This window comes from Poecilia mexicana, unplaced genomic scaffold, assembly GCF_051168715.1.
Source record: "Poecilia mexicana isolate PSO_F unplaced genomic scaffold, ASM5116871v1 scaffold_23, whole genome shotgun sequence".
NCBI classification, from domain to species: Eukaryota; Metazoa; Chordata; class Actinopteri; order Cyprinodontiformes; family Poeciliidae; genus Poecilia; species Poecilia mexicana.
The window spans coordinates 532,642-560,389 of NW_028263392.1; the positions used below are offsets into that span (position 1 = coordinate 532,642).

Here is a 27,748-nt window from a genome sequence, read left to right on the forward strand (position 1 = left end):
CAGCCAATCAGCGGGCGTCCCACAGCGGCTACCCGGAAACAAGTTAAAAGTTAAAAAAAAGGCGCCTTGATTAAAGCAGGGAGGCCAGCTGAAGGTAAGCTTAGTTCTCGTTTAAAACTAAGTCACATAGTTTCCACTTGTTACTTTGACAGTGCGGTTGAAGAAGCAAATCGGGAAGTTTCTGTGTCTATTTCAATTTTCTGATCCCTCCTCAGAAAGCTCCCTCATTTGTGTTCATTTTCTAAAGGTTTAGAAGTATGTAATGCATTGTTACAGTAACACATGTAAACCTGTTTGTCTGTAATAAGGAGCCGCTTTTGTGTTGTTTCAGTCGATGCAAGTTTTGGATTATGTGTGTTCTGCGTTATGGTTACACAATAATTTCCACACTGCCAATAGTTTCAGGATATGGAGTCATGAGTCTGTCAGAAGAGATGGAAGGTGACAGCAGGAATGCCGATGTTCAGAGAAGCTTTCAGGCGGGGCCCTGACTGCCTCCCCTTCAGGCTTTATTCTGTCATTTGACTGCACTATGAAATGTAACAGCAGGGCTCCATGAACTGACCCGGTCAGGATGTTCTCTATACACTTGTCAGATGACACATTTAGCAACCTCAGTTCTAACATTATGCAATTTCTAAGAAATTGAATCTTAAGACAAACTATTAAATCTTTAGAAGCTTTAAAAGAATTTATACAACAGGGAAAATAAGTGTTTGATACACCACATATTATATACGTTTCCCGTTTTCATTTTCAGCCATTTGCATTGCAAGGTACAGCTCAGCTGTGATGAACAGCATCCATCTCAGACAAAACAATCCAAAAAAATCACAATATGTGATATGTATTTATATATATATATATATATATATATATATATATATATATATATATATATATATATATATATATATAATTTGTAGATACTTGAGGTTAATTGGAGATTCTAAATTTTAGATTGATTTAAGGCCATTTGAAAACCTCTGGAAGTCAAGAAAAATGTCATCCATCCTTTAACATGGAGCATCAGTCATCACTGAGCATTTCTGCTGCTCATTGGGAGCATGTCTACATAAATATGGACGTCGTCATGACTGAAATGTTAATTTATTCTAGCAATTCAGTTAAAAAGTGACACCTATCCATACCTTATATGTGGTATGAATAAGTGATTGTGAAGAAAAGTTCTTTTAACAGTTCAGTAGAAACCCACAGCTTCAAAAGCCAGCACCATGTCACAGAAAACATCAGAACCATGATATGTGAGCTTCGGAGAAAAATAACTGGAAGGTTCTTACTGTGACTAAGCAACCGAATTTGAGACAACTGTAAAGTCAGCAGTCTTCCCTATTTTCTTCTATAATTTCTGATGGTAGTACTGGTTATTTAAGTACATTTCTTTAAATTAGAAGTGGAATTTCTTGGCCTGTAATCAATCTAATAGGTCGACTATATTATATATATTATATATAGTCGACTATATTATATATAGTCGGCCTATTAGGTTATTTTTCAATATAACCTAATACAACCTTATGTTTCCCTGCAGTCTCCTCCTCACCACGGTAACCATGAGCTTCTCTCCTCATCCGCCCGGTCTCTCTGGGTGCAGCAGCATCCAGGAGCAGAGGGACCGCTGGGAGAGGAAACGCAGCCGAGCCGCTAAAGAGTTGGTGCAGACAGAGCAGCACTACTGCCAACAGCTGGAGCTTGTAACCACAGTATGTTTTTATTATCACTCTCAGTGAGGGAGGTTTGAGCTTTTGGGCCTGTTATTACCTTGTTGCGAATTTGAAATTTAGTAACGGCCACACATTTTGTCAATAACATAAACCCATTTTTTGGCGATCGCATGTTCAAATTTCTTTTTTCAGTAGATTGACTTCTATGCTTCTTTGTTAGAAGCCAGTGATGGAATAGGCGCCGGAAGGACTGATGATAGCTTTTGTATTTAAACATGCCAGCTCATGGTGTCAAGGTATTCTAAGTTTTTGGGTATTTTTTCAAAATTATAAAAACATTTTCTATACATCATTCCTTCAGCTTAAAATCTTTTTAATGAGAGGACAAAGTGCCAGAATGACCAAAGTTTTCTCCAGCTGTGGAGCACAAAATCTCCAAAGGCTGCTATTTTCTTATTATTCATATTCATTGGGAGATACTATTCAACCACTTTGGAGATATTTATGGTTGTAAAGTGTCAATATGTTGCCATGGCAATAGCAATACTGTTTTGCAATGCAATTGTTTTGTTAGAACACTGATATTCAATAAATTCTAATATTAATGTTGTATTTCAGTAATCCATCAGTAAATAAAACACAGATTGATTTCACAGAGATTAAGATGTTTAAGTCTTTATTTCAATTATTTGTGATTATTTTCTGCTTACAGCTGATGATGGAAATACATTTCGGATAAGAATCTGATTATTTTATGTCAGGCCAAGAATAGACAAAAAATAGTTTAAGTAAAATTCGTAACAAAAAAAATGCTTTCTCAATTAACTAATATGGATCTTACTAGAATAAATGCTAGTAAGGTGTTTATACAAAGTTTGAACTCTGAGTCTGTCAAACCAGCACCATAGAGAGATAGACATCTTTATACTGCACTGTGCCAACCCATTTGGTCACATAAACATACAATTATTTATTTATGCATGCATTTTTTGTTTTCTCATGTGAATTGATATTACACTATTGTTTAGCTCTACCATATCTTTTTTTCTTTCTTTCTGTCTTGAGTTTAGATGTATTTAATGATGAACACGAACTGATAATTAAAATGGCCCAGCAGAGGTGACAGTGTGTCTGGTCCATTCAGCATCCATCCTCTGCCTCGTGCAGTAGAGTTAGGCCTCTACAACAAGGCCTAACTGAGCTTTTACAAATAAACCCTTAGCATTAACAACACCTTACCTTCCTGTGGAGAGTGAATAAATAAAATGTGCCTCTATAGTCTAAATTCAATACAACTACTAGGTCTCCACCTCTTCACTAGAGGTAAATTTCATTTTCTTCATCCTATTTTCAGCTTAAATGGATTGAGATCCCAACAGATGTTGCTTTATTGTCATTTTGGCAGCTCAACAGTGTTGGTTTTGTGTGAGCTACACAGCCCACAAAGCTCTGGCTAATGAATATTTGGGTTTTTAATGCTTTCACATTGTAGCATATCACCTTGTTCCACCTCCAGAGTTTTAACCGTCTTCTTGTCCTTTGCACAGTTTTTTGTGGAAATCTTGAAAGCCAAAGGAACCTTAAAGGAGGATGTTCGAGAAGGAATCTTCAGTTCCATCAAATCTATTCTTTCAATGAATCAGTAAGTATTTTTTGGGTACCTGAGTATTTTGAAGAACTGATCACTGGTGCATGACTTGGTAAATTGATGAAGATTAGTCGTTTGTTATTATTACTGTGTTACAATCTTGAGGCATTCTCTTATTATATACCTATAAAATGTCACCTATGATTTATCCAGGTGATATTAATAATGTACAGTTATTTGTTCTTCCTTGCATTTTTTTAACTCTACATTGACTTCTGACTAGGGGTTCACCGATTGCAGATATCTGGCCAATTGAAAATCTTTAACAAGCCTGACATGCTGATTCCAATTTTTGGGGGCGGGGGGTTTGTCTGAAATGTGGCTAAATATAACGAAAGTCGTAGAGTTGGCAATTGTGGGCGAGTATTGTTAAGTACAAGAGTGCAGACATGACTTGGTGGGCGGGGTTAACAGTCAGACCTCTCTCACGCAGAGCAAAAGAGGACAGTGGTTGATTTTTAGACCTTTGCTGAGGTAGAAAACATCAGTGGATGAGATCGGCTTCACATGTAAGTATCAGTTGATTACCGATTTCCCAAAATGAAGGAAATCAGATTTGGGACATGTCTTCATTTTCCAAACTGGAAATCAAACCGCCACATAGGTTCTAACTGAGTGCCCTGTCACTAGGAGAAATCCGGGGTTAAAAACAGTACAAATCTTTTCATTTGTTGTCTTTACTAAAAAAATGTGACTTGAAGTGGTAAATTTCTGAACATTTGCATAACAGTTTGTCATCCTTGGAAACAGTAGCTAGTTAGGGATGAGTCTTTCTCAAGCAGGAGTTAATGGTCTGGTTTATGAATAGGATGGAACAGGAGATGGACAGACGGACTGGGGTTCTGTCTCTAGAGGGCGCTGCTACTTTGGTCTGTTGTGGTGAAGACAGGGATAGGCTAGGGCAAAAAGCAATACTCTCAATTTACCAGTCTGTCTACGTTCTAATCCTCATTGACTGAACTAAGGGTAGGTAGAAATGAGTTTCCTCATCTCCTTAGTGACAGGGTGTTGAGTTCCTCCGGCTCCTTCTTGAGATTCTTGAGAATGAGCTGGAGGATGTTGTATGGTGGAGGAATGTCTGGGGTACCCTCCTGGATCTGCTGCCCCCACAACCCTGTTTATATAAGCAATTGATGGATGGATGGATGGAAATCTTAGCTGTTGCATCTTAAATAAACTCACCAAACTGATTTTAGTCATTTTCTTAGGTCGTTGAACTCAGCTCAGCTGGCAATTATCTTGCCTTTTTGTCTGATTCATATCCAGTGTGTGAGAGAAGTTTGCTCTCCAAGTTTTTCTGGAACTTTCTTTCTTTGACAAGCTGGGCAAACAGGTGATGGGCTTTTATAGTCCAGCTCACACTGAAGCTTCCCAAACATGAGCCCTTCAGTGGGACAGGTAAGTCATCTGAAAAAATACAGTTGGTGCTTGATTTTAAATAAAAATGTAAGCAATTTCTGTTCACAATTGCACTTTTTCAGCAAGGAAAGCTGTAGAATTGTTGGTACGGATGCATTGGACATCCATAATAAGGAGTTTAAGTTGGACTAAATGAAGGTTTGAGTCCCTGCAGATGGCAAAGCTTTCTTGTTTAGCGTGCTACAATGAAGACTGAAGTATAAATTACACACTCTGATTTATTGGATGAATGGCTCCACAGTTCCCATACATCTTCATTATGTGCCCATTACTGAATCAGTGCTTGAAACATAGTGACAGTCTATCCTGTAGGAAGTGGTCTTAGGGGAGACAGTGGTTTACTGCTAGAAATATTTAACACTACTCTTTGTTTGATAAAAGACTTGGCTCGGTTCTGACATGTGGTATTCACTAAACTCGTGTTATAACGCCAGAATTTATATTGATACTCCTTATATATTGATATATAAAGTGTATAATCCTTAGTTTCATATTTATTATAAGAACCTATCCGACTGAGAGTTTAATAAAAATCGGAAGCTGAAATTTTCCAGCCCTTGTTAGAACCCTCCTAGCTGCTTCTGCATTGCTTGATTATGTAGAGTCCACCTAAGCACGGGCCTTCATTAAAATCTATTTAAATCAACTTCACTGGTAAAGTGTGTGTGCACAAGACATGTGGTTAGAAGTGTCTGGTAGCATCATTTGATGAGGGTGTGTGCTTATTCAAAGTTTAGATAATGAGCTTGTTCACACGTGTCAAAGCCCTCTGCCAGTTGAGTCTGTTAGAGAGCCTGACAGGCTTAGCGACTGCATTCCCGTCTCCTTCATGCTGTTGTTTTGGTGAGTTCAGCAGGTGTGTTTTCTCTACAAAGTGGCTGTGTTCTCCCTGAACATTGACTTACAGGAAAAGTCTCACCCCTGAACCTTGCCTGCTAAGCTACCTGTTCAAAGAAGCTCTACCTCTTGACTTTAAAAACCATGTGTGGTCAGGCAACATCACATCTGTGATACAGATGTGATGTTGCCTTTATCTCTCTCAGGCAATATTGCACCTTAACATAAAGTTCAATGCAGTTTCATTGGGAGTTAAAAATGTGACCACATTCTGTCATGAATGGTTAACATTTTAAGCTATACATTTTTCTGTTTAAAATAGAAGCCACACAAATAAAAACTTCTGACCTCAATGTAATATCTTTAAAATGAAAGCAACACATACCAATTCAATTCAGTTTATTTATATAATACAGCAGGTCACCTTGAGGCACTTTACAACATTCAAACAGCACAAATTAACCTAATACTGTATTTTCCACATCTACTTTGTAGGGTAATAAGTTAAACTATAGAAGTTGAAATTTAAACTTTTATTCAAAGTAGTTAACACATAGAATATAATTATTATAAATTTGTACTTTTCTCTTTCTCTATTTATTCAAATGCTGATTGCATAAAAGAATAAACATTTGAACCCAGATGTTTACATACACAGAACAAAAAAAATCCACATTTTGTCTTGCTGTCTGAAGTTAAATCAGACCAAATGTGCACCAGTTCCTCCTGCAGCAAAACAGCCCAACAACATGATGCTGCCACCACCGTACTTCAGTTAGGATGGTGTTCCAGGCAACCTTTATTTTTGGAGACATGTCCTCTGATCTGATGGGACTGAAGTGGAACTGTCTGACCATAATGACCATCATTACATTTGGAGGAAACATGGGGATGGTTGTTGCCTGGACACCATCCTAACTGAAGTACGGTGGTGGCAGCATCATGTTGTGAGGCTGTTTTGCTACAGGAGGAACTGGTGCACTTCATAAAATAGATTCATAAATAGGCATGTTGAGGAAAGAACATTATGTGGAAACATTTAAGAGACTAGAAATTAATTTGATTTAGGTTTTAGGACCTAAAACAGTCAGACTGTTGCCAACAAAGTGCTTACACTTTCCTATATGTAAGCACTTTGTTGCTTACATATAGGAAGCAACAAACAAACAAAAAACAAAACAATGGAACAAGAAGTTTACACATGCTTAATAAAAGTTAAATCAGACCAAACATTTGGTATGGTTTAACTTTGGTTAAATCAGTTTAGTCTGATTTAACTTTTATTAAGCATGTGTAAACCTCTTTTATAAATAAATATATATATATATAATATATAAAATGCTGAAACTATTACATATGAAGTTCAAAGCTGTATTAATAAAAAGTTTTGGTTGTCTTGCAATGGCCAAATTGAAATGATTCAAAGTTTTATTTTTGGTTACTTTGTATTTTACAGATCATTACTGGTCCATTTGGAGAATGGCTACATTGGGAAAGGCCTGGAAAAGTTCTCTTCACATTTGCACCACTACAACACCTATGTGGACAACATCTATAATGCCAACAAAGTGCTTGGGGTAGAGACTCTGCATTTATTATGCAGCTGAGTTGGATATATTTTTTAAAATGTTCATAATGTGCATGTACATATTTTATTAATTTCTGTTTACAAGAAATGAAACACCTCACTCTCCCAGCTGCTGGGAGAAAGGATCTGTTCTAAAGTTCCTTTGTGCACACAGAATTCAGAAGGTGTTCTTTCCACATCTTTCTGCTTTAGCAATCAGTGTGCTTTAGTTTAACAACAGATACCAAACCACTTCCAAAAGCAATTTAGTTGTCCTGGAGTAAAATGAAAAAATAAAAACAACCAAGAGTTTCAGAAAGCTTTCAGTGCAAATGTCCCAAAGTATTTGCATTGTCCTGTGTATGACCTTGAAAATGACCTCACTTAATATGTTTTTTTTTTTTTTTCAGATCCAGCTGAAGAAAAATAAAGCCTTCAGACGTTTTAAGAAACTTCAAGAAGCTCGACCACAGTTTAACAGCCAGAAGCTGGAGGACATGCTTCAAATGCCAGTTCAGCGAATTCGTCAGTAAGACTTCACCTCTCTGTTTAAATTAAGATTCTGGTTCTTTTGTTTCTCATCATGTTGGAATTGGAAATTAAATTTGGGGATCTATTTGGTGTTCAGCAAATGTTTTATTATTTATTATTATTATTATTTTAACTTTGTGACATGGCAGGATGGATTCTTGCTGTCTTGTTCACTGCAAATTCTGACCAAGCAATCGGTAGTGAGATTGAAAGTTGCTGCTACATTTCACATACACATCTTCTTCAACGTTCGACTCATTGTGTGTTCATAGATGAAATTCTGCTTGGTAGAATAAAGGTTGTTTCCCTTTTTTCTCAAACTAGTCTGCCCATTCTCCTCTAATATTCATAAAGATATTTACCAGGGTTTCATTGTCAGAAATATTTATTATTATTTTTTTTTAGCTTTAGGGGTTTTTAAGTAATGAATGATGCTGCGACCCATGAGGCATCTAAGTTTCTAAGTTCTTTTCTAAGTTGTTTTTACTGAGGCTTATGCTTATTAGGCATTACTACATGAGAGAGAGAGAGAGAGAGATAGCAAGCTTCTCTCAGTGTGAGAAGCTTGCACCATTACATTTGGAGTTGTGGGCTAAAAAGTTTGGGAACCATTATTCTAAACAACCTCTGTCACATTACACTGGAACATTTAATGCCACCAAACAGACCAGAGTCAAACAGCCTGGTTTCGTCTCTAATGGCCTCTTCCAGTGGCACCACTGTGTCTATAAAACAAGCTAAGACTAGACTCAGGGAGGGGTGGGCTGAGAGGTGGAGACAGACATGGTAGAAATCAATGACAACTGTCAATGTTCCTGTAGGTCACGTTATCCTATGAAAAAGTATCAAGTTTGTGTAGAGTGATTATTCACCAATACAGTGTTTTGCAAAAGTAACACCATGAACTTGTCATTTTGTTCTCTTACGATCACTAACTTCAGTGCAATTTACTGAGATTTGTGTGTTAGACCAACACAAAGGAGAACATTCACATGCATGGTACTTTTCATATTTTTTTAAATTTATTAACCTTTCAGATTTTTATTTTCTTAAAAAAATGAAAATCGTTTATTTTGAATGTAGTGTGAAGCTCTTTGGGCTTCTCTGGACAAATCGCTATACAAGTACAGTCCATTTGCCACATGGGTTTATGTCTTTGAAATATGCGTATAGACTTATTAGGGATCAGATTGTCTGCATGTTTTTTTGCAGAGCAACAGTCTGCAAGGAGCTAACAATGTGCAACTATCTGGAGGGAAGTGTAACTGGGATTATGTGTGCTCTGAGTCTTGTTATTATGGCATCAATATCTCATTTTTTTTTAAACTGCAAAATGTACACTATTATTTGACAGTTCACATCAAATAAACAACCGTAGCTTAACAGCTTTGGGCCAAATGGCAGAGAAGATCTTCCAAAGTCTACCGTTCAATACATATCAACAGCTGTTGACTCTGGTTGACTGCATTTTTCTAGTTCTTCAGTTGGTTCATCTGGTTTTGTTTGTCACTCAGGTATAAGCATCTCCTCCAAGACCTGGCCGCCAACACCAGTCCAGACCACCCAGAGTTTGAACAGCTTTCCAGTAAGTATCTCTTTATTCAAATCAGTGCATGTTTTTTAGTACAACTAAAATATGGACCATCTGTATTTACATCTCCGCCTTTCATTATGTCTCTTCTAATGAATTTCTCATTAAATGCAAACAGGAGCAGCGTTAATGTGGTTTGCATCATTAGACAAAGATCATGTTTGCCTTCTTCAAACATCTTTAAGCAACAAATTAAGGAGTCTGCACAGTTAGATGCTTTTCTTCATAACTCCCTTGTAAGTGTGAAAGCATCATTTGACTGGAGAGGAAATGAAAGCAAGAGAATACTGTGTGTACATGTGGCTCCAGTTTGACCTCGTTAATTAGGAGTGGATCAGAGCATATTAAACAGGCAGTTATATTAATAAATAAAATCTTCACATCAGCACAGATCTTGATAATGACTATTTCCAGTTGTCAAATAAACAGAAAATGTGCTTCAAGTGCAAATATACACAAGGAATTATTTATGTGAATCAATTAAAATGTGGTTGCTGGTGTGCTGCATGTGCTTACAAATTAAAACCTCCTCTGACTCTAAAATGAAGGTACATATCTTACTGTGCCCTCCTTTTTCCTTCCTCTTCTCATTAGTATTTTTTAATCAGGGATCCTTGTATGTGTAGCACTTACAAGCACATAATGAAAATTGTTCAATGAGAAATTTCAGATAATTTTAGCAAAACTGGATTAAGCTAACGAACAGAGAATCACAGGAGACTTAACTGTTGTTTCCATTCTGTATCCGTTTGCTTTCCTTCTTCTTTATCCCCTTTTCCCTGAAGCATTACTTTTCTATTCCTGCATATAAAGGCAGGATTTAATTGGTGTACCTGCACTGAGTTTTCATGGTTGCAAATTTTATGACCTGAGTGTCTGGAACACAGTTGGACTTGAGCGGTGCAGCTCAGGTTCTAATCTGTGAAGTCTGATAAATCTTTGTACTGGATCAAACACAACTGAAGAAAAATGTGGAATAAGGAGTTGCAGCAGGTGGAAGATAAATGTGGAAACCAAGGCAACAAACAGTCCTACTGCTGTCAGTGACTGTTGAAATAGTCATATTTTCTGTCGTTTTTATTTATTTTTTTATTGATAAACCAGATATTTTCATAAATTGCTTCTAAAGACTTTATTTTCTGTTTTGCTTCTTATTTGGTTTCTTTTTTTTAATTTCTTGTATGAAGTTAATTTTCATAGAATCACAGCTTTTTCTACCGCCCAGAGAATCAAAGCAAAGATACTGAAAGTGAATGAAAACGTCCCAGAGTTCACACGTTTGCACTACAGTAGCTGGAGGACGATGGGAACGAGGCCTGCAAAAGTCTTCCCAGGCTTAGTAGTTCTAGTGATAGAACTACTAAATTAAGTTTTAATTTATTTTTTATTGTTGGTAGTAAGATAGTGTTTAAATTATGCAAAGTGGATTAAAATCTAGATTAGTGAGAAATTTGCGTCAGACTTTACTTTTAAATCCAAGTTCACTGACTGCGTTCATTACTGGGGCGTGTCCTCTCAGTGGTTTCATAAAATGAATCTTTTTATTTCTCTTTCCTGTTGTTACCACTCACATAATTTCTGAAACCTCCTGAAGCCACCAGTCCTGGTTGAGATGATCACGTTAAAGCCTCTTCTTTCCTTCTCTTAATTCTTTTTGTAAATGCACTTTTTGGAGTAGGCCTGGCAGGAGCGAGGGGCTGATTCAGCACCACTGACTAGACTTTGTGCACTCAGGTCCCATGTTAGCCTTCTTCTTTCAAGTCAGAGGCTTTGTTCTTTCCCAAGCGATCCTTGGAGAAATGGAACGTTTGCAGGCAAGGCGTTTTAACTTCAAAGTCGTTGCATTTTTAACTGATGCACAGTAGAGTTTATGTAGAATGTTTCTTCTAAAAACTGTACAGGAGAACATTGTCTGCATGTAGCTTTTACAGATTATATTTGTTATTAAGTTGGGAAAACACTGCAAGCACCTTTTTCAGTTGTACACTGCACCAGTGTCCAGTAGCTGAAGACAGCCAGCTGCTTTGCACAAAAACAAAACATGAATTTGCAAACTTGTGTGTGTTTGTCACTTGCTGCCAGTGACAAAGAGGAGGGGTTAGGGGTGAAAGCAACAAACTGGGGCATTAATACCACCAAATGATATGATGGTTTATTCTCTAAACCAGAGGGGCCAAATCCAGCCCAACAGGACAAGATAACAGTTCTGTGCTTAAATATTGTTTAATCAGTCAAGTTAAATCAGGTTTTATCTGTATACTGCCAAATTACATCAGTGTGAAAAGATGTTCAATATTATTTAACTTTAAGAAGTACTTACTTAAGCAGACATAGCTATGTATTAATATTTTAGCAGTTTGTTAATGGTTTTTATCAATACATTTTGCCACACCAGGAGGACATTCATGATCTTAATGAGTCTGACACTCTTGCTATAAGCTACTGCCTGAGCGAGAGTTTCCTTGATTCAATTGGCTTTAAAGGTCCACTATTATGCTTCCTGGAACAAGCGTTCTGTGTGTTATGCAAAACATATTCATTACATTTAATATACAAAATCATTCTCAGATATTGAGATTTCACCTAATCAGTTCTGCCTGTTTTGACCTCATCAAGGAATGCAATGTTTTATGGCTGCATCACAATTATGCAAATGAGCTGCTGCTGGCCAGGCAGCATCAACAGACATTTCAGATGCATCTAACTTGAGTAAATTTGATTTTAATCAAACTTCAACATAATTTTAATGACACAACTTTGGCTTTACCATTTACAGACAGTTTTATTGCATCGCTAATTTCCAACATGATTTACAGTCAGATTACTGTAAACAGAGTTCCTACAACCCGATTTCCTGAAGATTTCTGCTTACAGCTAAAGCACACATCTAGTTTGTAAGCTCTGTAAACTTTTATTCCACAGGCTAATTTTACTCAGCTCTGGAAAAAAATTGCATAGCAATTATATATGATTCCTGCAGTGGATGATAAAGTGACATCTGAACCTCTGCATTGTTTAAGCACTTGTGCCATCACTTGTAACTGTGACGTCATCAATCCAGTCAGTATGATGTTCCTCTGATGGTAATGGTTTGATGTTGTAAATCCTTTAAAGAAATGTTTTTTTTAATACCCCATGCTTTCCAGGTTTAGCTTTTACTGTACATATCATACACATAAAAACTAACTTGAAAGCAGCTATTGCATTATGGGACATAAGGATCCCTGTGGTGGAGACCAGCATCCCTAATTAAAATAACCATGGTTTGGTGATTCTGAACACACTGTTCAGCAGACCATCACACCTAATCAGGACTCTTTGAATATTTTCATTTTCATTGCTCAGTAGAGTTCCTGACAGGAGCTTAATGAAATCAGGTTGTGTTAGTCTGTGATCTCATGAAGCCTTTCAAAAACAGATTAGAAATGTTATTGCTAAAAACAAATAATAATCCAGTTTAAAAATTTTTTGTTAATTTTTAAGATGTATCGTACATTCTAAGAGAAGACCAGCATGATCACTGTTCAGAACTCATCAATATTTGCTTTTGTCTTCACAATGGGCTGCTTATGATATTTGCGTTCATCTGAACATGTACCTGTACCTATATTTGTGAAAGTGACAACATAACTATGTTAATCAATTTGTTTCAGTGAAAACTATTTAGAAAAATCTAAATTATACTTTACCAGAGTAGTGGCAAAATGTAGACATGATGTTGTTTTCTTCTGTTTACAGAATTTTTTTTATGATTTTGTAATTGATGAATGCAGTACAAGAAGCAAAATACACAAGATTATTAAATGTACAGATGGCCTGCCGTAGATGTGCACCAAGCAGCTAACCGCATTCACAGGAAACTGATGATTCCTAGACTTTATTGGGATTCCTATTTATGTGACTTTAAACTGCATGAACCATTTAAAGGAAAATATTTAACTTTCAAAAAGTGTGATGTACTCTGAGAACAGACTCGGAGCCATTGCTGGCCAGGGGGGAATGCTGTTTGGGGTCGGAGTAGCCAATTTACTGTTAGTGGTTATTTGAGTTACTGTTGCCATTTCATTATCTTGGAGCCATCTGCACTCTTCTGAAATCAACAAGACCTTTTCCACCTCTTTATATGTGCTTACCATGTTCTGCAAACTCTGCCAGTTGTTCCAGAACTTCTCCCCCCAGCCATTTGTTGGGTCATATATTCTAGTCTCTTTTACTTTTATAGCTATCACTGTTAATTTGCTAGAGAGATTTTACCTGGACCATTTACTGCTTCACATGGTTTTGAAATGTTTTTTCTTAACCAAAATATTTAGTTTCTTCTTACATGTTTCATTTGACACAGAAATGTGTGCATGCCCACAATATGTTTAGAAATATATTCATTTTGATTCAGAAAGAGCTCACACACAAGTTTTGTGAATGTCCTCCTAATACACTATATGTCTTTGATTTCTGTAGGAGCCTTGGTCGCTGTGTGTGAAGTGTCCCAGCGTATCCAGGGCAATGCTCAGCGCCATGAAAACCACCTGCAGCTCTGCAGAGTGCAAAAGCTGCTGCAGGGCCGGAAGACGCGGGTGCTGGCTCCAGGTTGGATCCTCCAATGACGCATTCCTTTCATCTTCTTCATCAATTCCCACCATCTCTCTTATACATTCCTGAATCTGTTGCTCAAAGTCCTTTGAGACACAAAGGACACAGCTAAACTTAAGCAGGGCGACAGTATGTCAGCACATGGGGGTTCATCTGGTTTGAACCCCCACTCACCTGTTGTGTCCTTGAGCAAGGCATTTCACCAGTCTTCCATGGTCAGAGTGCCTGATGGCAGCCATACTTCTGTCAGTCTGCTCCAGGTTAGGGCATTGGCTACACCGTAGCTCACCAGCATCAGTGTGTTTAATGCATCTGAATGACTGAGCACTAAGAAGGCTGATAGCCTTGCGTGTTTCACAGGATTTTATGACTGTTTTTCGTGTTTGCTCTCTGTCTGCTGGCGGGAGTATGTGTTTACCCATGTGTGTGTGTCACTGACGAAGTAGAAGCGTGTGTTTTTATCCAGCGTTTGTCAGCCTTGTGGTTAGTGCTTTTGAAAATTCGCGCTGAAGTCATGCAAACCGAGCGAACTGCATGACTTGGCGTGTGCATCCTCACACTCAGTTCAGTGTGTCAGGTAGACGAGTGACCACTAGGGGCAGAAATCACTCACAATGTGGTCTACTGTTACTAGAAAGGTTGATAAAATCAAAGGCATTCACTGTGAATACCTACAATTATTATGTCGTAATCTTCTTGGAGAGGTAAGGAGGAAGATTACGCCCCCCACCTGGATAATGGTAGGGGAAACATTGTAGATTAATATAATGGCAAAATCTAAAGGGAAAGGTTGTAAAAAGAAAAAAAACGTTTCTATGTGCTTATCATTAAATACGCAGCAGAACCATTGAACTGTCTTTGCTTGTTTTGACTGTATATCTTTCACTACTGGAAAATACTTTAAGTAGATACAAGTTATGAAAGTATTTCAATTAATGAATGAATGTACCTTTACCCTTCACCTGCTTTCTACCTTTTAAATGTATTTCCTCTCTTGAGATGCAGTTCATCCAGTGCTTTGTGGAATGGTGGCTCTTTTCTTCCTGCCACTCCCCTTCTTTTTGTTTGCCTCAAGAGAATTAGGCCTCATTGTAGCGCTGCTCGCCCTGCCAATCTCCCCCAGGACCAATTAGAGTCCGGCTTCATCTCCCAGACCAGAAGATAAAAAGAAAGCCAGAATGTGTGTTTCTCTTAATGTGTGTGTGTGTGTGTGTGTGTGTGTGTGTGTGTGTGTGTGTGTGTGTGTGTGTGTGTGTGCGTGCGTGCGTGCGTGCGTGCGTGCGTGCGTGCGTGCGTGCGTGACGGCATGTGCATGTGTGTGCATGCGCTTGTGTGTGTACTTGTTTACGTTACCTATTTAGGACCTTTTGTGATGTATTTAGTAATCTAAAGACATCATGGTGCATAAACATATTTTAATGGAAAGGGGTTATGATTAGAGGTAGGGTGTAAGTTAAGTTGATTATGGCTAAGTCTATTCATATACTAAAATGAATGGATAGGATATACTGTACAAACCGGTGTTTGTCATTGTGGACATGCAAGCTGCTTTTAAATCAGCTCATGGAGGCTGAGAGTGAACGATGAATAGCAGCTCATGTCTCTAATGCCAATGTGAAAAGTTTTGAAAGCTTCCTCTCATCCAAGTTCTCAAGCCTTTGCAGTGCACAGGCTCCATTTTAGTGAATAAAGCTCTGGTCCCACCAGGCAGACTTCAGAGGTGCAGCAGCACCTCCCCATACAGCAACCTCATCCTGACCCATTCTCCTTCCTCCTCACCATCACCACCTTTAATGTTGGAGAAAGAAAAGCAGTGCCTTTTAAAGATCAGAAGCATCAGAGCCCCTCTAACATATTAAGTAGCTTTGGAGGACAGGAGAGGGGCAATTGTGGGACTCAAAGCCTAAATCACTAAGGCAGATACAGCACACCGTCGCGTGTTTTTATGTCTGTTTTCGTATTTGTTACTGAAGTCCTAAATTTTCTATGCAAGTAATGAGGTTTGATTGTCCATGCATCAGCCAAATTTTTCTCCTTAACTTCAATTATTTTTATTTTTCATTTGAAGCCTCAGGACATGTCATGGTTTAAAAAATAATAATATGAGATTGTGTTTTTTACCTATATTCATCTCTGATCACCCAAGTATTATTTTTTTCATTTTAAGTCAGAAATCTTATCTTTAAATTTTACAAAATAAATTCTTAGTTTTCTTGAAGCCCAATATAGAAGCTCAGTTATCCAAACATATTTATGGAAATGTTCATATTCTAGAGCCAATGCCAGACAAGCTGATCTACAAGCTGTAATTGCATGGAATCATTTTTAAGTTGGGTTAGTTCAAACCTAACCATGTGGGGAAATGAGCGTGGTCAGAAACAACCCTGAGATGCCATACGACCATAACGTTCTTCAGCTGCAATTCTGGCCCGATCTGGATGGGTTCTGTTGAGGTTAACTTGAAAGGATCAACCAAAGAAGCTGATCACATCATGAAAGGGTTAGCCATTATTTTCTATTGTTTTCCTTTAGATCTTTGTCTTAAAGAGTTGTCGACAAGAATGGTAAGTTTAGTTCATTCTTCTAGAGCCTGTCTAGGCAGGCAGGCAGGCTCATTCTTAAGATTTTCATTTAATGCCTGCATGAGAGTTCCATCCAGAAGCTGCAGCTAAAGTCTGAAAACGTTTTGTAAATTCTGCCACTGATTTCTTGGCTTTTTAATACTCTGGTGGGTTAGTGTAGCTGTGTGCTGCTTTACCTGCATCTGATGGTCTTTTTTTTTACTGCAGTGAGCCTCGATGTAGCCAACTTCCGTCAAGTATGGCATTGTTTTTATGCCATATTAAATTCGTCGTGTTGATGCATTTTGACGTGCTTCACCCCGAGGTAATTTTCCGCCGCAACATGCAAACTTCCCCATTCACTCAGTGCGTTATAGTTCCACACGACATCGCTTAGGATTTGCTGCTGCGGGTTTGCGAAGTGTGAAGGAAAGAGGAGACCAGCTGCACAGGCAGGCTGCGAAATGAGATGCAGGTGATCAGTTTGTGTGATCGGCAACACGAGACCGTGATCGGCGATCACCAATCATACACTTTTTCAAGAAAATCGGCCGATTATGATCGGTGGCCGATCGATCGGCACACCTCTAGTTTAAACTCCTGAATTTGAAGTAATAAAATAATTCTCATGTGAATCTTCTCTTTTAATGGGTACCTGCTGTAGTGCTTTTATCTCAAACAAGCTAATTAGATTTCAGAAAGTGTTTATTTCATATTTATTGAAACAGTCAGTCATTTTTCCAGTGAAACATGTGAGAAGTCATGGCATGTCTCTTTCTTTTTGAAGCACATCGCATTTATAAGCAATGTGACCCATTCTTGGCCCCACCACTTAATCTCAGTGGGCTTGTCTGCTGCTGAAAATGTCCTTCCTGAGCCCAAAGGCAGAGCTGCAGTCACTCAGGCTAACTACAATCACTTTGGCGAAAATGACTCTGGACCCAGGATAAATTTTCATTTTATCTATCTAAATGTCAGTTCTCTGCTTATTAGCTGTCATCTTACCGCTGCCAATCAAAGTAAAAACATGAGCTTTTCTCTTGGTGTAGGCCACATAGGCAGTTAACTAGAATGATAACAACAAGAGGTGCTGCTGCAACAAATGCAATACAATGAAGCAAAATAAATTGGATTAAATAATAGTATATATATATATATATATATATATATATATATATATATATATATATATATATATATACATACTGCATCTTCTGCTACATTATGCTGTCGCCCATAGCCAAAATCAGAAAAGAAATTGAGCTAAAAATGATTTATTTGGATTTTTCCATGTGCAATCTTGATTTTTGAATTTCCAAATAACCCACGTCCTGAAGAGAAAGTAAAAAAAAATTTCAACCAATCATCTCCATTCCACAGGAAGATGGTTCATCCGTGAGGGTTGGCTAAACATGGTTCCTCCAAAGGGCTCTGAGGCGAAGCCCAAGATGTTCTTCCTGTTCTCTGACCTCCTGCTGGAGGCCAGACGCTGCAGCCCGCTGTCTCTCTCCAATGGTGAGAAGTTTGTAGGCCAGCATGCCTACCCGCTGCAAGACGCTGCTGTTGAAAAGGTGTTTGGCCACACCAGGAGCCAGGGAGGACTGCTCAGTGTAAGTTCTTTGGCATGAGGGGTTTGTTTTTAGTTTTTGAAAACACAAACAGAATTATGATTTTTTTTTCTTTTTTTTATGTACTCTGCAATACACAGAAAAATGTAACATATTAATTAAACAAACAAAATGGCTGTACAGATTGTAAAGATCAGTTCAAACGTTGTTTGCCTATTAGGTTAACTTCAGTACTCAGTCTCTCCAGAGGATGGAATTTCTTTGTTTTTTTTAGTATTATCCATGCAAGTGCGTTGTATACCAATTAAAAGATGCTTGGTAATTATTCTCGGGTGGGGAGGGTTTTTTTTTTCTTGAGTTGTGAAGTGTTAATGTCAGTGTAAATGATTTAAGCCAGGCATATTAAGACCTAGGCCTTACAGGCCAGATATAATTGGATCCAACCCACGAGGTAATTTCATACATTTATTAATAATGTAATGCCAGAAAGAGTTCACAAGCTGCTTGGGAAAGTTAGACGCAAAAAGGAAACTTATGACACTTTCCACTTGCCAAGTAATGGCAAACCAAGAGCACATTTTACTAATAAACTGATCATGTGTAGTGACTTCACATGGAAAAGCATCTGAAACTCTATCATATACATTAATTTTTACACACTGACTACCATTTGTTTTAACTGTCAATATAATGTGCAAAATCTTCAAATGTATGCATGGTATGTAAAAGAAAAAAGGATGAAGTGCTTTGCTACTAATTGTCAAAACTATGACAACTACATAGCAAGGAAAAATGTTTTTAATAAGAAAAATAGTGAGAGGGAGAAAATAAAGCACAACAGGTGGATAGTATGACTAGAAAAGCTCGAAGTTCAGTTTAGTTATCATTTTACTCTGTAAAGAGGAGAGAATTAGAATGTGTAATTCCACCATGAGCCAACAGTTTATTCATGTTATGGCTCTTTATTCTTTTAATAAGAAAACATTCAAGCAAGAGCAATAAAAGACAAAAAAATAAAGGAACTGAGTGAAGAACTCAGGGTCTCCAACACCAAATGCACCACTAGCTTCACCGCTCCCTAGAATTCCTCTATTTGTTGTTGAGTTTTTGTGCAGCAGCTTTGCAAAGCAAAGTGCAGGTGGAACAAATCTCCCACCTCTGTGTGGAGGTGCAAACTGCTTGGAGGCTCTTGGGCAGGTCTCAGGTCAAAGTTGAAATTTCCTCAAATTTTTACTCGGTGCACTGTTAGGGATATTTGCATGACATCTATCCAAAGCTCTTCCTCTGTCTCAATATACCATGTTTAGTTGAGAGCAGCAGCATCTGTGTTGTTTTTAGCTTGGCTCCACAGGGTTCACTGCAGTCTCCTACAGAAAGCTCAGCAAAAGCTGTTTTTAGTCTGGAAGTCTAAAATACATCTGTCTGCGAATTCTTACTAGCACTGCATTGCTATGCTAACTTGGTATGCTTCAGAGGATGTTTTTATTTCTGTTTTCTGGTCAAGAGCTAAACTTGTCAAATTTTGTGACGTCTTCTTCAGGCTTTTGGCTCATTATCTACCATCCTTATTGATTAATGTGATCGGAAGCATGCTGTATCACTACATTAATAGTTTTTGTGTGAAACAGCATGTAGTCATTTGGTGCTCAAAGACATTTTTACATGGGGAATTGAACTGGCAACCTTCTTGTCAGAAAACTACTTTATTCTGTCATGAGTCTGTGCCTTTCCTGTGCCTGGGGGGAAAAATGATTTCCTCTCATTGGACTGTGCCCCAAGGACAAATATATCAGGTTTTATGTCTGTCTTATTGTGAGGATTAGTGTTAAACAAGTAAGAGGTAGAGTTAAGCTTAGAATAAGTGACCAGGAAGTGAGTAAAATCCTCGTGTGTGTGTGTGTGTGTGTGTGTGTGTGTGTGTGTGTGTGTGTGTGTGTGTGTGTGTGTGTGTGTGTGTGTGTGTGTGTGTGTGTGTGTGTGTGTGTGTGTGTGTGCGTGCGTGTGTGGGGGTGTGTGTGTGTGTGTGTGTGCATGTGTGCGTGCGTGTGAGAAAGGGAGAGAGGCAGAGAGAGAGAATCATCTAGTTGCTGGATCCGATTAGGTTGCAGATCCATCTCTTCTGGTCTTCCAGTAAATGCATCTTCCTCAACCCCACTCTGCCATCTCCCTGCAGCTTATCTAATGGTAGAAATGGCATTTCATTAGCCTCTTATCCCACAGTGCCCCGCATGCATACGCAATAGCTTTACACATAATTTCTCATAACGACACATTATTGATCCTGGGCCCCTACCTGAGCTAGAGGAAAAGGGCTATCAGCACTCCAGGGCCCTCATCATGCAGGACCATGAGGAATTAAAGCTAAATTAAATTTGACAGCTGTAAATGCCATGCCAATCTATATGCAAAGTTAAAAAAATAAATAATTTTTTATTAAAAATTCTGTTTTTTTCTTCTCTCCTTTCTTTTTTCCTTTCCCCTTTTCCTCCTGTTGTTTTGTCTTGCTTCTTTCTCTCTGTCTGTCCTGACCTTCCCCGTCTCTCTCTCTCCTCCTGCTAATATTCCCTCACTCCTTAAGTATTTTCTCACATCTCTGACAGATTCTCTTTGATGTATAAATAATTAGACTAAATTATGTGCAGCGATCAGGATTTCTGCTTTGCTGTTCCTATTACACAAAATAATTTCTACCTAAGAGGATCAGATTTCCTGTCAAATCCCTAATTACCATGCTGCAGTGGAGCTGGAATTTATTTATGCAGGGGTGAGTGCCTAATATTATGAAGCAGTCTGCTCATCCTGACTCACTGAACTCTTTAGTAAGACTTATGTTGATGTTACATTTCAAAGATTTTGTTTAAATATGCAAATAAAAAAATACATCTCCCTCTGTCTAGATTAAAATACAATTATCCTTCATGAACTTTCTGGTCAGTCTCTAGTCAATGCCTCGCAGATTACTTTATCAATGTTATGTAACCATTTAGAAAATAAAACTAATTTTTCCTGGAAATTTCACCTGGTTACAGCACAATCTTAACTAACTTTCCTTCCAAGCATTTTTGTTTTTACTGCAAATGTCACTTTGAGGCTTAATTCTGCTAATTTCTTATAGAAACAACAGCGGGTTTTTTCAGGAGTAGTATTGGCTTGATCTGGGCTGCCCCCTACTGTCTGATCTCCATCACTGCAGGCAGGTGTTTCAGCTAAGAACAAGCTTTTGGAATAAGAAACTGATGTGACCCAGTTGGCTCCAAATGTCCTTTATGTTCTTTGGCCTGTTAAGCAAACAAACCTTTCAATATGAGGCAAAAACTAAGCTTCAATTCAAAGCAATTTATGTTTCTCGAAAGACAAAACATCCAACCCAGTGTTATGAATGAAGGGATAAATAAGGAACACAGTCTAAAATGCAGGATCATTGTTTTCTGTTTCCCAGTTTCCCGTGGCATTGGAATACTGTCTCAATCATTTTATAGATTTATTTTTAATATATTTTATTACAACCTTATATTGCATATTATGCACTACAGTATTCCCATTTGATGTTGTGTTAGTAAAATGTTTCTCTATTTTTAAAAAGAATACACAAAAAAATGCATTATTTGATAGAATCTTGCAGGAGTTGGGTAAATACCAGAGATGGGTAAAGAAATGAAGTTGTAAAAAGTGTCCTGAAGAAGCATTTTTCCATTTTTAAAAAATGTTTTTAATAGTAATGTTTGTGGAGGTTGGCTGCACTGACATGCACTCACACACAGAGAAAAAAAACTGTGAATAAGTTGAACATCCATTTTTATTGTTACTTTTAAAATTATCATAATAAAAACCTAAAATTTTAAGTTACTGATGTGACAAGACCACTCCTGTAATGTATTGATTCCATCAACAGGAGCCTGCTTATGTTTAGAATGGACATCACTACTGGGTAAAAAAAAAAAAAAAAACTCCAGACCTGGAAATATGGAAATAGACAGGAACTGGTTAGGAACTCGCATCTTCATCAGACATCATGCTGCCATTAACTTTTTCTTCCCATATCTTCCTCCAGCTAACCCTCCCCAATGCAAAACTCCTGCTGATGTCCAGTAACCATGACGACCTCAATGACTGGTATCAGTGCCTGAGCTCAGCCATAAGGTATATAGCTGCCACACACACACACACACACACCAGGTGTTGCCTTTAGCTTTGATTGTTCAAAAATTAAATAGTTCTTATTGACTTGTCTACTTTTTACCCTGTTTAAACCCATAAAGTGATTTATTTCTTGCTAAAGAGAATAAACCAACATGAATACCGGAGAACTGTCTATAGGAGAACAGACAGCCATTTTGAAGCTGAGAAAAGAAGGAACATCAATCAACCACTGGACAAACATTGGGCACAGCAAGCACAACAATTTGGAACTGTACTGAGCAACAGACGTTGAACAGGTCTGCCAAGGAAAATAACAGTAGTTGATGACAAAAATATTATGAGAGCTGTGAAGAAAAACCTCAAAACATCAGTAAGTGACATCATCAACGACCTCCACAGTGCAGAGGTGAAGGTATCACGAACCACTGTTCAAAGAAGACTCAGAGCAAAAATATAGAGGGTATACCCAAAGAGGCAAACCACCTATCAGTGGTAAGAATCAGAAAGCCAGGTTGCAATTTGCAAAGAAGTACAGAGATGAGCCAGAAAAATTCAGGAACACAAACTTAAGGACTGATGAGACCAAGATCAGTTTCTACCAAAGTGATGGTAGAAATTGTGTGGAGAAAGAAAGGAACTGCTTTTGATCTGAAGCACATAAGGTCATCGGTGAAGCATGGTGGAAATAATGTCAAGGATTGGGCTTACATGACTGGTTCTAGAACAGACTCATTCATTTTTATTGATGCTGTAACTGATGATGACTGCAGCAGAACAAAATCCAAAGTGTACTGAAATATTTTGTCTGCCAACCGAAGGAGAAATGCATCCAAACTAATTGGGACAATGGCTCAAAACATACTTCCAACAAAACAAAGGCCTTCATCAAGGGAAAAAAGTGGAAGCTTTTGTACTGGCCAAGTCAGTCATCTGACCTTAACCCAACAGAGAACACATTTCACCTCCCGAAGGGGAGACTGAAAGGAGAAAAGCCCCAAACAAACAAGAACTGAAAGAATCTGCGGTAAAAGCCTGGAGGAGCATCACAGTGAAGAATGCAACAGTTTGGTGAAGTTGATGGTTCGCTGGCCTGAGGCAGTCACTGTAGGACGTAGGGGGGACAGTGTGGACGGCGGTAGGAGTTCGCCTCGCAATCAGTGGATCACTGGTTCAATTCCTGCACCGCCATTGTTTGTGTCTTTGGGCAAGACACTTCTGTCAGACTGAACACTGCAGCCATGTCAGCATGTGAATGTGTTCCATTTTATTTAAAAGATATTATAAATAAAATGTATTATTATTAAATATTACATATTATTCACGTTAACATTATTTTCCCTTTACTTTTGCTCACCTAAAAATGCTGTGGTGTAATCCAAATGGTGATATAAACTAATTTGCGTAACACATCCACATGTAAATACCAGGAAATAAAAGCTGACATTTTATTTCCTGGCAGTCCGTTGACATTCTGAACTCTTGTCTCATGCTCATCTTTTGATCTTAAACCCAAATATCTTCAGTGTTCAACAAAACCAAAGAATTTGGCTTTGCTGTTCCAATACTTTTAGAGGGGACTGCAAGTATTTTCTTGTCTCCAGTGTAGTAAGACATGTCGTTATTACCAGATCACTACCAAATGTGACTAGAAGTTGGACTTTCCAAACCTTTGTATTTCTCTCCACTACTTTTGCAGGGTTTGTTCCCTCAGTTTGGTGCCATATGTGTGCACAAAGGTCCTTCAACAAACACTAATCTGGCATAATGCTGAATGTGACCGTTGATGTGTTTCCAGGAAGCTGCAGTCTAAGTACACAGTGGTTCTTCAGAGAGATGAGAGGTGTGGCCAACCTCTCCACCCAGCTGTGGATCACTCCAATCCAGGCAGGAAGAGAGACCTGGTGAGTGGAAAACTGTCAGAAACTTCCTCATTGGAGGAAATTCTGGCTTTTAATTCCAATCAATTTTGTGCTTCAGTAGTTTTAATGATCTTCAAAGGGCTTGATGCATGTACATATCAGTGAATATATTTATTTCATTTAAATTCTGGCTTATAAATAATAAAATTCTCAAATTCAGTTTGGCCAAAAATTGTAATATTACATCAGACCAATAAATGGTGTTTTAATACAGAAATGGGAGCCTTCTGAAAACCATGTACTGTACAATCTGTGCAGTTCATACTTGGTCAGACCATAAAGAAGATCCTGCAAACTGTAAATTTGAAATTAATTTATTTGTTTGTCTGGGGGAATGCACTTTAATTAACATTTCTGTAAATGTGCCGGTAACACTTTATTTGAAGGGGTGTGCATAAGACTGACATGACACTGTCATAAACATGACATAACACCTGTCATGAACATGAAGGAGTCTTTATGAATGTTTATGACAGTTGTCATGAAGTGTCATTCGGTAAATAATGACACTTTTAATGCAAAGTTGCTCTAAAAGTTGCATTAAAAGTCCATTAAAAGTGTCAACTTTGCATGATTTTGTAAATTATGATAATTTAATGCAAAGTTGGCATTTTAATGGACTTTCAATGCAACTTTTAGAGGAACTTTGCATTAAAAGTGTCATTATTTACCGAATGACACTTCATGACAGGTGTTATGTCATGCTTTTGATAGTGTCATGTAAGTCTTATGCACACCCCTTCAAATAAAGTGTTACCCTATAAAGATTAGACTGATCATCCAGTTCAGGTTGAGGCTGTTTCCTGTCAGCCACCTGGGACAGTCAGGCTGCTCTGTGTTTAGCTGTACTGTCATTTCTACATGCTTGGTCAGAAATTAGTTTCCCCTTTCCACTCTGTAAACTAAATCCCGCCTCTGCCTTCAGGCCAGCGTTGAACCCTCAGAGCACGCTCAGAAGTCAGTGGGTGAGCTTGAGTGCAGCGCCCCCAAGAGGACAAAGCAGTCCGTCGACGCAGAACCCAGGTAAGGCCCTTCTAACTCCGCAGATCTGAACATTCCACAGTGAAGAGTTATATTCTGTTTTGCTCTCTCGGTTGACGGTTTCTGCTTAGAGCTTTGGAATTGCTTTATTAGCTGGACAACAAATATATCATAAAAACAAAGGAAACATTAAATAAATTATTAATCTGATGGAAAAATATAAGAATGAAAAGAAAATGTAATGTTTATTAGTTCGAAATAAACTAATAAACACTATAAATTAAAAAAAATTGTGTTTTTATGACTTTAGGTTTCTATAATATAAAGCACTTTGAACTGCCTTGTTGCATAAATATGCTATAAAAATAAAAATGATTGACTGAAGATTGAACATGACTATGTGGGTGTGTTACAGCAATATTTAAGTTTTCTATTTCTAACTTGTCTTCTGTTCTGTGTGAGACGGTTTGATTGAGAACATTCTCTCTGTGCCCAGCAGTGCAGAAGCCTCCTCTTCCAGCTGTGTGATCCTCTGATGGGTTCCTTTGGTCTCAGATGATTGTGGACTCTCTCACCTGCACATCTTGGTTCCACACCCATGCTGTCCTCTAAATCAGCTGCACTGCCTGCATCACCCAGATGTTTCCTCTGTGTTTACTTCAGCCTCAGAGCTTTTTATTATCACTAACCTCAGCTTTCTCCCTTCATGTCATATATTTTTTTCTCTTACCTACAGATCAAATAGATCTGCAGTTAACTGTGAGCTCCTGCTGTTGCAACCTTAGCAGTGAGTCACATAAACAATAATCATGAGATAATTAAACATATAGCACTATACATCATGTAAACGATGAACTCTATTGCTTGATTGACTTGATTCAGCTAATATCTGTTTCTGTGTTCTGATGAAGAATGTATGCCTTTAACTATTAAAACCAGAGAATATGAACTGATGGAGAGTATGGGGTTCTGCTGCCATGCAGCTGCAGGATAACTGCTCACTTACTGCTCTTTCCTGAAAGTTCCTGTGGTGCGTGTCGGAAGGTTCTGTGTCTATCTGCGTCCAGGCAGAACAACCTGGTTAACAGATATGGATCTGGAACATGTTTTCTTCCCTTTGTTCTACCTTTAAACAGAAATTCTACAAATATTACCTCTATTTTGTATCTTTATATTGCACACTGAGTCTTTTTATGCTTGTTTTTGCTACTCAACATGCTATTTAAAGCTGTTACCCTGGTTTCAAATGAAAATGATCATTTCCTCATAAAATGAAAACAATAGAACAAACTTAAACTTGAGTGCTTGATTTTGTTCTTTGATTCCTGAATGGTTTGAATCAAACAGATTTAGTTAATGTACTGCATTAATATTACAACAATATTGTGAGGTAGAGCTCAGAAGAAGCAGTGTTTCTGCTCCCTGTTTCCATCATGGGAGAAGAAGGTGGTGGAGGAATATAAATACCTCGATGTTCATCTGGACAACAGACTGGACTGGGGATACAACAGTGAAGAGAGCATCATCTCTTCTGCTGCCATCTGTTGCGGCTGCAGCATCAGAACCAGGAACTTAAAACGGTTCAACAGCCTGATAAAGAAGGCTGGTTCTGCTCTGGGGATGATTGTGGAACTTTTGGAGATGATACGAAGGATTCTTCATAAAAACAACTAAATTATGGAGAACCCTGACCATCATTTTTATGAGACTGTCATGGGAAAAGAGAATGTCTTCAGTCACAGGCTTCTTTAGATTCACTGTAGTACAGACTGCTACAGGACATCTTTCCTGCCAACACCCATCACTATCTATAATGACTCTTTGAAAAATTTGAATTAATATGAGTTACAACAACATTTAATACCCATTTGGGATCAATAAAGTATTTTGAATATTGTTAGGTGTCAGATCTGACTTTACTTCAGACCAGAGCATTGTGGGTAATTTCAACAAAGCAAGGAGTTTAGTGAAAAAAGGAGCAGTTCCATTTAACTTAGCAATACAACCAAAATCAAACCAGGAGATCAAACATGCACATAATTCATATCTGACAACAAGAAACCAAATTCCAAAGTGTGTCACCACTCTCACATTAAATGAGTTCACACAGCACAAGAGCTGTATGTCATGATGTTTTAAATATTAAACGTCTCTATTAATGGACTGAACAGGGACAAAGATTCTGTTTCTATTTTGGATGACAGGTGATGAGTTATTTTATCACCACAGTCTGTCAGATCCAATGTCCAGAGAACTTTCCCTTGAACTTCATGAAGGAAATATTTCTCTATTTTTTTGTTGTTTGGATTATTTAGTTTATTTTATGGACTTGCTTATTTTCTGGGTTAGAATGCAGGAACCAGGGCAGGAAAAGCAGCAAGATATCCTGTCAACTTCCACCATTCTGTTTGCCTGGAGTCTTGGAATAGACCAACAAGGAGCCATCTAAAGAATCTCTGAACATCTCACCTAAGATGTTTTACTCTCCTTACTATGCATTACACATTTTGAGGAGCAGGGGCTGTTCTAGATGCAAAAATGATGGACATTATTTATGTTTAATGTGACAAATGCAACAACATATTTTAGAAATTAAATTCATACTTCTCATTTGCAATGAATTCCTGTTTTAACATCAGAGGGCTCCATTCTCCTGTTCTCATGAATGACATCATCTCAGCATCAGTCTAAAGACACACTGTGACAGGACA

At 38.0% G+C, this 27,748-nt stretch overlaps 1 protein-coding gene across 2 annotated transcripts; it reads left to right on the forward strand.

The window, feature by feature from the left end:
• arhgef39 (Rho guanine nucleotide exchange factor 39) lies at positions 1–26,327 on the forward strand. Of its 2 annotated transcripts, none has more exons than XM_014970694.2 (12): positions 1–94; positions 1,553–1,724; positions 3,233–3,327; positions 7,046–7,166; positions 7,567–7,685; positions 9,202–9,272; positions 13,737–13,865; positions 17,810–18,039; positions 22,049–22,137; positions 23,933–24,038; positions 24,982–25,079; positions 25,534–26,327. In XM_014970694.2, exons 2-12 carry the CDS (start codon positions 1,575–1,577, stop codon positions 25,571–25,573), a joined length of 1,248 nt encoding a protein of 415 aa, XP_014826180.2. In that variant the 5' UTR covers positions 1–94; positions 1,553–1,574; the 3' UTR covers positions 25,574–26,327. The 2 variants fall into 2 exon arrangements, with proteins under 2 accessions (XP_014826180.2, XP_014826181.2); XM_014970695.2 differs by having other exon boundaries at positions 25,537–26,327.
• Positions 26,328–27,748: the final 1,421 nt, after the last annotated feature.